Raw genomic sequence first — 14,314 nt, 5'->3', positions numbered from 1 at the left:
TGATTTTACGCTGTTCGGTGTGCTCCCACCTCGTCCAGGCACCTTGTTGGTACATAGCCACCATCTTGATCTGCCGGTCTTCCTCCACTTCTGCTCGAATCTCATCCTGCACCATTTGCAGTTTCTCCTTTCTTCCGGCTTTGTCATAGCGAGGTTTGGGGAAGCTATCAAGCCCGGCCCGACCCACTGCTGCAGCCGTCCTCTGCTCTGTCAATGGCTTCCTGGGCCTTCCACTTCCTCCCAGTTTTTACTTGGATTCCTGCAGTGTCAACCTTTTTGTCAGAGGAGTCCCTGTACATCATCAGCTCCCTGGAGCATGTGGCCATAAACTCCTCCGACAAGCCGCTGATGGGAAGCTGCAGCATGGTGGAATGGCCATACAATGCAATGCTGCTGAGGGATCTAGGAAGCCCCAGCCACCTGCACAGAAACTGGCTGATGGTTCTTTCCAGCGTCTCCACCATTGACATTGGGCACCTCATAGACAAGCAAGGGCCAAAGGAGTCTTGAGTCTGTGAGCCGGTGGGACACAATCTTGAAGAACATCTTCCCTTCGATGCAGAGCAGCGAGATGATGCGGAATTGGTCGATGTTACTAGCATCCTCCTCTTTTGGGATCCAGACCCCTTTGCAGCACGCCACTGGGCGGCAACCTTCTTCCTGCGCCAGATCACCTTTAAGATCTTCCAGAGTCTCACAAGCAGCCTAGGACACTGCTTGTACACTCTGTATGGGACCTTGCTGGGGCCTGGGGAGGAGCTTGATCTTAAGGCCATCACTGCATCTTTGACCTCTTTTAGGGTAGGCTCTGCGGTGTTAAACTGCACCACAGGCTCTGGCGGCTTTACCAGGGCCTCGCATGGGCCTAGGTCTTGCTCCCTTAAAGGATCGCTGAAGGTGGCTCTGAGGTGGTGGTTAATATCCTCTACAGGACACGTCAGGTTGCCACTCTTCTTTTGCCCCAGTAGACGCTTAGTGAAGCTGAATGGATTGGTGATAAATGCCTTCCGCTTCTTGGCCCTCTCCTTCCCCTTCCTCCTGTGCCATTCAGCTCCTCAAGATCTGTCTGAGTTCGGACAAGGCGCCTCTCTCCTCCTCGTTCGCTGCCCTGAACTGGAACTTCAAGGTCTTCAGCTCCTGTCTCAGTTGGCTGATCTTGAATTCTCGCCGGTTGGGTCTCGATGCTTCCCTGCTCGCAGGCTTCTCAGACACACGAAAGCGCTCAGCACCCATTGATGTTATCAAGGTGCACATAGCCTGGAGCTTGTGGTCCACATCGCCTTCACAGTCTCCATGATCTTGTCTAGGTCCATGTCCAGGTAAAGCCACTCCTTGTTGTTTGCGGCAGGCCACGTGACCCGGTGATGTTCTGGTATTCCACCCTGCGAGAGGACTGGTGCAGCTTGGAGGTTCCGGACACTGTGGGGTCACTCCGGGCCTGCGTCCTCCTCCATCTGACCAGGGTTTGTGACAAGCACTTTATCTGCAGTGCTAGCCACTGCTCCTGTGCGCCTTCCTCCCTTCAGACAGGCCATCTTGGATATTTGTCCTCTACCAAACTTTCACTCTTCCTCCCTTCAGGCCGGCCATCTTGGATATTTGTCCTCTACTAAACTTTTCTACTTCACATGGGTTTCCCATTTGTAAACAATCCCTGGCTGCGCCACCCTGGCTGCGCATTGTTCAACCTGTGATTGTTGGAAACTGCTGTCGGTCAAAAAATGAGTTCACATGGTTGGCTGCCAGCTTCTTGCCCCTCCTCACCACACCAATCTTTGTAAATTAAAAACTTGGACCCCGTTTCTCGACAGTGTCATTACTAACCAATTAGCAACTTAGGAAGTTGGCAATGGGAAATTGCCTTACAACCAAGTGAGTTGCCAACTTAGTTTGCAACGACACTGTTGAGAAACACACCCTCTGTATACATGTTTTTTATATATATATATATAAACACGGTGTTGTCAGGAGGGGCAAGACACTGGCAGCCAACCAACTGAGTTCATTTTTTGACTGACAGAGGTTTCCAACAATCAGAGGTTGAGTTGTGCGCAGCCAGGGTCGCGCAGCCAGGACAAAACAAAAATGTATAACCCATGTAATGAATAGCTATTATTGTTTGTCCGTTTCATTTGTTAGTGGTATTGTGAATAGCAGCAGCTGGGTCTCATCAACCAGCTGTAGCTGTGCTAACACACCAAACAGTCACTCATTCACACCCATTCAGCGACACTGTAAGAAACAATAGATCTAGAACAACAGATAGAACAATAGATTACAGATAGGCCTCTTGCCAAGCAAATATGCCAAGTACAATTACGACTGCAAAGCTATGTGTCATGAATCAGCCAATAAAGCAGAATGTGTGGAGAAAAGCTGCACAGCTGCACAGTAAGCACTCAAGACTGAGCCACACGACACAGGATGAGTCTACCGGTACCTTTCAGCTGCACAATACCAGCCTCCTTCCAAAGCTACACCTGCTATAGAATACCTGACCTTCATGCTGAGAATCCTAGAATCGAACATTTCACTTTGTGGAGACTTTAGTTCCAGTCCTCACTTGTCCTCCCTCAGTGTGCTTGGCTGTGGTCCATGATACTACTTTGTTGTTTGGTGCCAGTTATTGGCTTTTGTCAAGGGCTTCTCAATTGGCTGGAGAGGGACCGAGGCATAGCCATGAGATGGTGTAATTGCCCACATCTGCACATTCATTGACAACATTTGCAGAAGCCAATCAACTGCTTACCCACACAGGAAGTGGAAACAGGTGCAGTGATTTGCAGTGTTAACATTTTTGTGCTTGAGAGTGATGGACAGATGTTTTCTTTTAATTATTTGGTAAGGCATTTGATTTTTTTAGAAACTAGGTCTGATCCTCCAGACACATGTGACTATAGAGTACAGAGTTGAGAAGTTTTTTCCCAAAAAAATTTAATATGACATTATTTATTATTTAACATGACATGTTCTGGCAGTTAACAATATTGTACAAATATATAGGCTATTGTTTGTGTTTGATATTATATATTTAATATTTAAGACGTGTTTTCTTCCCCCAACAAGCCATGCAGAGGGACAACAACATAATGTCATCTACGTACTGATGCACCAGAAAGGTTGCCTTGATCTCCTGAAGTGGACAGCAAATGAGCACGACAGATGAGACAAATGAGACCACACTTGTATGATATTATACACACGGGAATCCATCAGAGCCAGTACATTGTGAGTCCTGCGTGTGATTTGTTGGTCTCTGGAGGAGTCCCATTGGTGGGTTTATAATCCAGCTGATGAAGTCTCCAGAGAGGGGAGCGATGGGAGAACCCGGACTCTTATATTACTCTCGTCAGCCCAAGGGGAGTGGGCTGAGAAGATAGAAGGCTGGATTGCCTATTATTGCTCATCCGAGCCCATAAAAAAAAAACTGTGGAGGACTCACACTGCTGGATAAATGGAATTCATAATCGCGGATCTCCTAATAGCCGTGTAAAAACGGAAAGAAGCTTCCTCTTAGACTGGCAGTGTCCTATTTTCACAGGCAGACATCTGAGAAGAGGACTGGAGAGTTGACTTGTGTGGTCGGTAGTAGCCATGGCGTTTCTGTGGCCTGCATGTTTGTTAGACGCCGGCATCAGTGTAGCCCCCCCTCTCATTGCTATTGACATCTTCCTGATGGCTTTTTCCATCAGAGTAATAGAGGCTCATTTTCATTAGCCGGCGTGGACACACTGGAGGTCTCCTGAGCGTGGTTGATGATGACACCGGGGAAGATGACTTTTACAGGCGCCGCAATCATTCATTCTTTTGATGGCAGACACAAGTCTTTGTTGCAGAATAAATGACTATAACATTATCTGATGCCCTTGAGCACGCTCTTCAAAGAGTCAAAGGCTCAAAAGAGCCAATGGTTCAGATGCAGACAACAGCATGGCCAGCTTCAAAAACAATTCAATGCATTCAGACCGCATAATAGAGGCACATGAGTGTAGGCTTCATTATAAGTTGAATGAAGGCTGCCTTCTGGTGTTCCCCATGTATTTTGTGTTACATGTTTTGGGGACCAAGCAGCAAAGCTGAGAAAAAAGCAGAGATGATGTCCAGAGCAAGCCCAACAGTCTGACACATTGCACCAAACTGTCACACATCACAGTGAGCCAACCACAGTTCATGGTGATTGGTGATAGTATCAAAAAAGAAACGAGGCCATTTTTACAGTGTATAGTGCTCTGACATACTAACTATACGTTAGCAATGCAAATGAAGGTATAATGTAAAGCATTAAAAAAAGACTAATATTTGATTGACTGTTTAAACATCTTACGTAAATATATTGAGATAACTGTGATGTCCTTGGCATATAGTGACTTCAGATGTAAAATATATAGGTAGGCCCTATGTGTGTATATATATATATATATATTTAAAATCTGTATGGTTAATTGTTATGCCTAGATTCTTTGTTTAGCAGACGTAGTAGTGAATTGGAAGTTGGTGCTGGGAAATAGTCAGGGGAGATTTCGAAAGTTGCTGAGGACGGTAGAGATGTTCTGGGTATGAGTCGACTGCCCCTGAGTGACTGTCTGATGGACATGAATGATGTGTTTGTGTCTCTGTGTAAGGTCTGAACTGAATGATCAATGTCTATCATATTACCTCTTGATCTCGAGAACTATTTACCAACTGCCCGAGCCCTGAGCAATATACACCTGTGAAATGGTGAATTATATATCTTGTCATGAAACATGGTGGGGTTCGCAATGGGAGCCTTGAGACCTTGAGATTAATGTTTTGGTTTATTCAGCCTCTGTATTAGCTGAGGAGTTTGGGTAATGGCTCTCTGAAATTTCGCGACAACATGTCTTGGTGGAGCCATTGGGTACTGCCAGGGCTGGACTGACCATCTGGCATAGCGGGCATTTCCCGGTGGGCTCCGCACCCTCGTAGGCCCCTGTTTTCAGAAATGTATTTTTTTTTTCCTTCATTTTTTTACATTTCTGAAAATAGGGGCCCACGAGGGTGCGGGGCCCACCGCTGAGTATTTCTGCGCCACTAATTATGAGGGGGGGGGGCCCTTTAAGCCAAAAGTGCCCAGGCCCTTGGGTATTTCTCCCCCAGTCCAGCCCTGTTGGGTACTGCACTAATCAGCTCTTTGCCATTGATTTACTGTCCAAATGCAGTGAATGGAAAACCTGCTGCCCTACCCTGTCAGAACAGTGATTTCCCCTGTCACCTGCTCACTCTCACATGCTGTATGTTTTCAACAGAGGGGTTTATACGACTGTCATTTTAGGTAAGCTTTACCCAGGCGTGCTCACTGCTTCCTGAGCACGGTTAATATAACGTAACAAAGGCTTTATGGTTCTGCACTCAGTTGTTTGACAACAGAGTTGCACAGTGGATTTCTTTCCCATCAGCCACTAACTGTAAGAAGACAACACAATGACTGCCATAGAACACATCATTTTAAAGGGATTTACCGGTTTACCAGTTGGTTCAAGAAAGCTATTATCTTTGTTGTAAGCACATTTAACTTGCCCAATGGCATTACCGCTTAGTTATGCATTGAAATTGTAAAGGAATACTTTCTTTCTTTCATTTTTTAAAAGGAGTTTGTCAAGGACAATGTAACCAGTGATATGACTCTGCATGTGACTAGACTTTCAATCTGCCCATCTTTCACGCCTTTTAGTCACTTAAAAATTGTGATGTAGTAGGCCCTACCTCTGGAGACAGATATGGAAATGTCTGGAGATTGCTCGCAACAGTAACAGTGAAGTCGTTGTGGTGGTGAAGATGAATATTAGAGAGGATCGCTATGCCCGGATTGGAAGCCCCATAAAAATGGAAAGCTGTGATGTGTTTGTCAAGCACAGCAAAGGGGATGGATAAGGAGGGGGGGGGATAACGGGGGGGAGGGGGGCTTCATCATTAAGTCTGCCAGAGCTTCACTCATTCCTTCTCATTACACCATGTCACATTGGCGAGCATGCCTGTGTCTGCGACAGCATCAGTTTCACTAAGTAGAGGCATACATCACCAGCAGAGGGATAGGAGCCGCTGTAGCCAGGCCCACCAACAGAAGGGGGGGCAAATGGGTATGTTGTCCCGGGCCCAGAGAGACAGGGGGCCCAGAATTGGGTCCCCATTACGTTGTTTGTTTTGGGTTTGGGGCCCTTTCAGATGACTTTGTCCTGGGCCCAGAAAAAGCTGTCAGCGGCCCTGGCTGGAGCAACAACAGATGAAGAACGTGGAGTCTAATCTGTGTTTTCTCCTTCTGGGTTTTTTTTTACCCCACCACACTGTAGAAAGGACAAAAATCCATTTTCTGGCAATACACCCACAGGAAGGGCACCATCACACCAATGAATTTTTTAAGTGATTTTCCTTCGCCAATGCTTTATAGTAAGTCTTTCCCCCCTTGCTAAAGCATCCTGGAGCAACCCCCTGGATAAGACAAGGAGCAGATCAATACTTATACATTACAGCCAGCGCCATGGATCTAAAGTCATTGCACTTCAACCTGTGATCATTACCAAGCTTGTTGCCTCCCATCCCAAGTCACCCAGCTGAATACCAGGCAGCCCCTGGAAGGTCAAATCACTCACCTTTAATGATGGCCTGTCCATCAGCCCAGCTCCATCTCTTTCTATGCGGCTCTCTGACTCACAGCAAATCTCGCCCTACACTTGCTTGCTCACACTTTGATGCATTGCATCACTCTGTTTACTGGGCATAAACACATCCCTTACACTTTCTCTGCTTTTCTGTAACAGATCTACAAACACACATACAAACACAGACCATTAACACAGCATTTCCGTTTCAGTTTTTTCACATATTTCTGATAATTCAAAGTTGATAGGCTCAATCACTCTAAAAGAAGGTAGGCAATGACTAAGGCTGATTTTAAAATTAGGAAATCATTTCCAAGGAAATTTGTTCAAATACTAAGAAACTGTGATGGCCTGAAGTATTGTTTTGGTTACTTGACCTGTACATCTCTTTGAATTCTTCAATACCTCTGGATTAAATCTACCACTTGTAAAACATGGTCATTCACTCCCTATAATTTAGTAACTTCCAGGTATTTCATTGTGAAATATGCATCACTTATTGGAAAACATATGGGGTTTTTGTAAGATGTTGCAGGCCTATTCATTTCAACAGGTGCCTATTAATATAAATATAATGGGCCTATAGTTGCAGTCTTTGAAATACTGTAGCATGAAGCAGCCTTATTTGCCTTATTTACCTTTGCCATCAAATGCAATAAATGAGATACCTGCATAATACACTATATAGCCTAGTGCTTTTTTGCTATTATTTGTAACTTGCAAAGCCGGATTGTAAACCATGCCTAACCCGGCGCATAACAGAAAAGAGCTTTTTGCCAGTGTAGGTGGATTTGCTATACACAAATCACTGTCATGTTGCCTCCATCACAGGGGCCTTGCATACGGAATGTTTCCTAGCTGCACAGAGAGAAGGGAAGACACATTAGGAGCTGAGTGTTGACCAGCATAATATGGACAGCACGCCTGACAAGTCTAATTTAAGCTTGTCTGAATATCTACCGTTTCAACAGCAGATCCTTAGAATCCCAATGATAGCTCAGCTTTGTTGTCGAAAAAAACAAAAAACAAAACAAGAACTTGGGATACCTTAAAAAATACAAGAACTTGGGGTACATTTGCATGCAATGTTTTGAATGAGCAAATACAGTAGTTGGTTTTGCAACTTACTTGGGTATCTGTCATAGTCGAGGCACGCACTCAGAGTGCACCTTACAATATTGAGAACACTAGCTTGAATTGTTGGACAGTTGTGACCAGAAAGCTAAAAAAAAGAACATTTTGTGTCAGCAGCACTTAGACAAATCCTTTGTGCCCCGGAGATGGCTTGCTGTAGCCTTACCTATCCTAAAAAAATAAAACAAACATAAATGAAAATCATTCTTTTTTTCCCCAACTATGTGTGTCTTCGGTATAAGAAATGACCTCTGAAGTTAAAGGTTAGTGGTCCGTTGCAATTACCATTCAGGGTATATTCAGCTTGCAGGGGTTTAATATCTGCCAAAGTAATTTAGTCTGAGAAATTGTGCTGTGTCTTTCCCAGAATTCCACTTGACCTTTCTGCATATGGAGTGGGACGCTTCAAGAAGCATTCTATGCAATTTGCTCTCCAAACAAACTCTCCGCTGCTGGAATGGGTCGGCGCTGCGCCGTCTTTTGGAATGGAAATGTGAAAATAGCTAACCCACAGAAAAAAAGATGACTTAATGGCTGTTTTTTATTCTCAAACTGCTTAGCCTTTTCCCTATTCTTCGTATTAATAGAGTTTTGCATGTACGCTGTACATACCATTAGTACTTAGTCTATCCTTATATTTGCAAAATGGGTTAAATGCACTGTAGCCTATGTTAAAAAATGTAGGCCTATGTAAGTCATTATTTGGCTTGAATTGATTAATCGACACACCATAGTCATGTTAGACATAAGAGGCCTACAAATAATCATTATAAACAAGCAAAATGCTCTTAAGGACATATATTTGTCTGTAGTAGTGATTTAAAGAGGATTAGAGCAGAAAGAGAGAATCCATGGAAACATGCTGGTGCGTTAATCCTACAGTCACAGTTTGACTGCTGGCAGCGCCACAGGGATTACTGGGGGACAAAGAATGCCGGCCCACTCCAGAAACACAAAATGCCAAACACAATCCCAGGGCTGCCTTTCTTATCAAAAGGGGGGAAATTGCATGCAATTGTGAAGAAAATATGAGGTGAAATCAGGGTTATGTTTAATGGTGCAGAGGTTATGGCTAAGATGGTCACCTGCTGCGATAATGGAGCCGTTACGGCCGTGACGTTCCATATCTACTGACCCACACTGATACTGATGAACGCCGTGATGGAGTCGGAACAAATGGGAAGTTTTTACTTAAGAGCTGATAATGTCATGTAATTGGAAATTCAAAACAGCTACGTACGGTAATTGAAAATGGGTGCACGTGCCACAGATTGTACGACTCGTGTCTGCTTCTATGTCACATTGTTTGGTTCATATTTTAGGCACACAAGATAACGATGGAAAGAATAATCAAAACTTATTTTTATCCTCTGTCTCTACAGTATACGATGCACTATATGAGATGTGTCAGTTGAGTGTTGGGGCCAGGTGAGTATTGCGGCATCACACACTTTTTAATGGCAAGCATTTCTAGATGATTATGTCAACATAGATCACAATACATTGTGGGACAAAAAAAGAACTTTCAAAAAGGGCGCTTGTGTCCCGTAGGGCAAAGGTGCAGATGCTTTAGCACCACCTCATCCCTATATCTGCCTATGCTGCCTGACAATCTACACTTGTAAAAATATGGTTGTGTTTTCTCCCTTTCCCGCTCACACTCTGAATGTTTTTCATCCCAGAGTGTGAGCAATTCATAAATGTAAACTTGCTTCTGAGGTACATAAAGTCAGACATTCTTATGGCTCGTATGTGATCCTGCTGGTTGTGACTCACATAATACAATCTCAACACTGATCTTGCAAATGTGGTTGTTGTGGTTTTGCAAGTGTGGTTTTACCATACTGAAAGCCTGCAGTGCCTGACAGCTTAAATCAATGGATTCAATCTGTGCAAACAATTAATTACGAAAATGTGAACTGTCAGGTCAGGTGTTTTAGACTCACTAAAAAAACAAAAACACACAAAAAATGAAATCCAATTTGAGTGCATATTTACAAAGTAGCCTAATATGCTGCTTCAAAAAAGCCAATAAGGCACCATTTTTTTAATTTTGCATGTTTATTTTGCCTACCATTTCAAGTTATTTTTATAGTACCAGAGTCTTGGCAAATTCTTCAGCATACTTCCAATAGTGCAAATGAGTCAATCTTGCCGTTCACAATGAGGCTGCATTTAACATTCCTCTCTGGAGCCCACCACCACACCTGGGCCATAAATGTATAAATTGCACCACACCACACCACACCATGCTAAATTTTTGATGCAGTGTGTCTCATTATGTGGTGTAGCTGGCTCGGCAGGTGTAGAAGTGGAGCAAAAGTCAAGGGCTGGACTGGGGGAGAAATAGGGCCCGGACACTTTTGGCTAATGGGCCCCCCCTTATAATTAGTGGCACAGAACTGACCGGTGGGCCCCGCACCCTCGTGGGCCCCTATTTTAAGAAAGGTTAAAAAAAAGGGTGCTGGGCCCACCGGGAAATGCCCGCTATGCCAGATGGCCAGTCCAGCCCTGAGCAAAAAGTCAAGGGCGTACCATTGGCACCGCGGGGAGCAAACACAGCCCCAGGCCCCTCTTGCTCTCCCACCTTCCTGGTCAGCGCTCTCCCGTGTTCCCCGTGTCTTTGTTCGCCAGTCCGCCTGTAAAAAGGTCCTGTGGGTTTTGTGGGAAATTCAATTCAGATCTTTTGAGGTAGAGAGAGATCACTGCGTGTAGCCCCACTACACCGGAGACGGTAGTGTGCAGCTCGGGGGAAGCTCACACCTCTTATAATCCACTGTCTCTTTTATGTGGACACAATACCCCTGGTGGGTGGAATGGCTGGCGGTTCTTCTTCCTGTTCCTCCTAGTCTTATGAAAAGAGATGCCTGCGTGCCTGCGTGCCTGCGTGCCTGCGTGCCTGCGTGCCTGCGTGCATAGTATGTGTGTGTGTGTGTGCGTGTGCATGCTTGTGTGTTTGTGTGTGTCTCTGTGTGTCTGTGTGTCTGTGTTTGAATGTGCACGTACGTGCATGCGTGCGAATTGAATGTGTGTGTGTGTGAGTGTGCGTGTGCGTGTGTGTGTGTGTGTGTGAGAGAGAGAGAGAGAGAGAGAGAGAAAGAGAGAGAGAGAGAGAGAGAGAGAGAGAGAGAGAGAGAGAGAGAGAGAGAGAGAGAGAGAGAGAGATAGAGAGAGAGAGAGAGAGAGAGAGACAGGGTTCACATTCGGATACTGCTGCTACGTATGTTTTAATGAATTTGTCCGCTGGGGGGATGAGGGCTTATCTTGCATAAAGCATTAGTGAGGAATGATGTTGATGTTGAGAGGCCCTCTTAACAACACTAGACACGGCAATAAAACAACGTGCCACTCACCTGTGGAAAAGGGATGATACCCCTGAGATGTGTTATTTGCATGTAAGTCTGGGCTTGGCTTTCAGCTGGTGAGTAGGCAGGCAGGCAGAGAGTTGCATTTGGGAAAGAGATTGTGTATCATCAGTCTATAGACAGCAGTGGTTCTCAACCTTTTTTTGAACAAACACCTCCTTGACCTCATGATAAGCCTTCCAACGCCCCCTTGGTCTCATCATCAGCTTGCAAACGCCCCCTTAGTATTGAAAAATGAATGTAGACTAATGCTCCCCGATGGGAATTAAACTCCTCAATGCGCCCTGGGGGGCTGTAGCGCCCCTGTTGAGAAACACTAGTGTACAGGGATGATCCTCATTTCTAAGTCCATTTAACCGATTCCCATTGGCTAGCTTTACTGTTTGTTATATGAAGCTCATATTTGTGTCCCCACTGGTCTGTAACCCCAAGGTCAAGGTCAAGGTTGATAGACTTTGTTAAAAGGTTCATTTCCCTTCCCCTTCTGCAAACCAACTGACCCTTTAATGGCAGAAGGTTTATTTTTTTTAAACCTAATCACAGAAATCAGAAATCAGCTACTAATTCTACATATCCAGACATATCCACAGTGAGAAACGATGTGCTATTTCACTGAACTGACAGGGTTGAAGGTAGTGATCTCATTCTGAGGCCATCATTTAGACTCATTTGGGGACTGTAAATTGAGCGGGGGGGTCTATTATTGCGCTAACTGATCAAGATCATGTAGAAAATGAATGTGTCCATGCAATTTATGCAAATGTAAATCCATTTAAAGCATAGGACGTAGGGCTCATCATGACTGACATGACATCCAGTGAGTTCTGCGATTTAGGCATTACTGGTTAATGGTTGTTTTGAATTCTCCATGAGCGAAAAGTGGTCTGGACTAGAGATGCCGAATCAGTGACAATATCCTCTAATGAAAAAAATGCTGACTGCCCAATGGACCATGAAATAAGCTTTTTCATTACCTAAAGAACCTAACTGACACAGATATTATAGTCACTTATTTGCTAATTCTCACGAGTCCAGTTCAAGAGCTTTAATTTGAGAGACTGAGTCAGTAACCCATTTCTGTTTACCAACAGCATTTGTTTTGTATTTTGTGTTTATACTCTTAGAATAGTCAATACCCTCCCCACCGACACACACACACACACACACACACACACACACACACACACACACACACACACACACACACACACACACACACACACACACACACACACACACACACACACACACACACACACACACACACACACACACACACACTTAAAACTCCACAGTTGTGTATTCCATACTGGCGTTGAAACTGCTGCTCGTGGTGAAGGATTGCTTGTGTTGCAGCCACTTGTCTTGGTAAATCACAATAATAGACATGTCAGCGCAAAATCTAGTGTAATGTGAACTTTGAGCATGGCAGTACATAATTATCCCTTGGTTATGTTTACAGCCAAACTAGTTGTATTCAAAACCTAGTGCAATAAGGTTTACCAAGCTACAGATGCTTGAAGTGCTCAGTCAAAGTAATTACAGGTACCGTGGGCCATTGACAACTTTGGACAAAGGGGACAACTGGGACAAAGTCGTCTCAAAGCCCTTACAGTGTAACGGGGACCAAATTCTTAGTACCCCTGTTCCTGTGGGCCCGGGACAACTGACCCCCTGTTGGAGTCCCTGCACAAGCCCACACCAACTAGCTACAATATGAACGGTAAGCTGTACACTGACTACTTTTCATTGTGTCAAACAAAGTTAAAAAATATATATGTTGTCTCATGAGAAGACACTTACAAATCTGCAGAAATGTGAGGTGTGTACTCACTCTTACAATACACTGGATGTGTCGGTTAGTTCATCCATCCGCCAGACACCGGATTGCTTTTTGGAGGGTTTGCATACAATAGGCCTATAGGTCTGTGGACATTGGCCTTGTTCACCTCAGACATTTGATTCAGAACATCATGTAAACACGTATATAATATACAGGTCTACATATTTTTGCAGTTTCTTACCAGAATTCATGCTGCCCATTCACAAATGTTAGCCTTTTCACAAATACTTATCTCCACCATCTAATTGTAAGTATTCATTATGACTGGGAAAATGGCACTTTTCACATAGGGATCTTCTCCATGCCACCTCGAATTTCAAGAAATAGATTTTTTTTAGCAGCAAATCGCACTGTGCTTTGGTCACATTATTTATTAGGCCTACTTAGAAGAACATATTCATGAAAACATCCAATTTGCCAATAGACAGCACAGTTTCAATGAGCAGCTAATTGCAATACCTACTCTGGCCACCATCCTACACAGTGCACCTTTAAGGGAAAAAAATCTAACCAGATTACATTTACTGCCGTGAAGGGGAAAAAATGCTGAACCTGATTTGCATCGTATAAGTTCTCATTTTCACATAGATATCAAGGCCATTTTTCACTGTCATTTCCCCTCACACAGTCGCAACTTCCAGAGAGAGCGAGAGAGAGAGGGAGAGAGAGAGAGAGAGAGAGAGAGAGAGAGAGAGAGAGAGAGAGAGAGTGAGAGAGAGAAAGAGAAAGAGAGAGAGAGAAGAGAGAGAGCGCTAGCTTCCGTCGACAAGCCACTTGCGAGGAATTCACAGTGTAATTATCTGTGCTGATGACACCACAATGATTTATGCCATTATTCTTCCTGAGCAGAAATGTAAATCTGAATAATAGGTGTCAGATCCAGGTACGTGGTGAGAGCCTTAACATGGTGATTGATTTTGGAGTTGGGCTGGAGGCACAGATTAACCACCACATGCTTCCTCAGCTCATCAAAGAGTAGAGGCAGAGTGACCAAATGAACAAAAAGGACGTCTTCAATGAGTATTTCAGATGAAATCAAAGATTATGTCCTAAATTGTTATCAGTGCGAAGTATCCTTCAGATGTATTTTTTTAACTGCATTTCAGGTCTACTCATTTCTCTTACTCAGTGCATTATCGATGACACATTTAGTGGGCACATTCTATTAAGAAACACACACACACACACACATACAAACTGGTTGAAAGCAGGTATTTTGCTTCACATACCAAACCCAGTCAATAAAACATTCCGTTTTTGTTCCACTTTCAGGGTTGGTTGCTCTAATGGCATAACACTTTGTCTTAAGCAAGATAATAGACATATCAAAGACAGATCAAACACCTGTTAGACAG

The 14,314-nt window shown here is 44.2% G+C and overlaps 1 protein-coding gene across 1 annotated transcript in view; it reads left to right on the top strand.

Annotated features, from left to right (window-relative positions):
• Positions 1-1,000: 1,000 nt before the first annotated feature.
• Positions 1,001-14,314, top strand: part of LOC134460465 (cAMP-dependent protein kinase catalytic subunit PRKX-like) — a 66,418-nt gene continuing 53,104 nt past the window's right edge. Inside the window, exon 1 of the mRNA XM_063212854.1 lies at positions 1,001-1,145. Within this exon, the coding sequence (XP_063068924.1) occupies positions 1,001-1,145 (145 nt within the window). The remainder of the gene's footprint in view (positions 1,146-14,314) is intronic.

The sequence above is a fragment of the Engraulis encrasicolus genome, chromosome 13 (assembly GCF_034702125.1).
Source record: "Engraulis encrasicolus isolate BLACKSEA-1 chromosome 13, IST_EnEncr_1.0, whole genome shotgun sequence".
In the NCBI taxonomy this organism is placed as follows: Eukaryota; Metazoa; Chordata; class Actinopteri; order Clupeiformes; family Engraulidae; genus Engraulis; species Engraulis encrasicolus.
The sequence above is the reverse complement of the archived record's forward strand: the minus strand, read 5'-3'. Positions and strand labels throughout refer to the sequence as shown.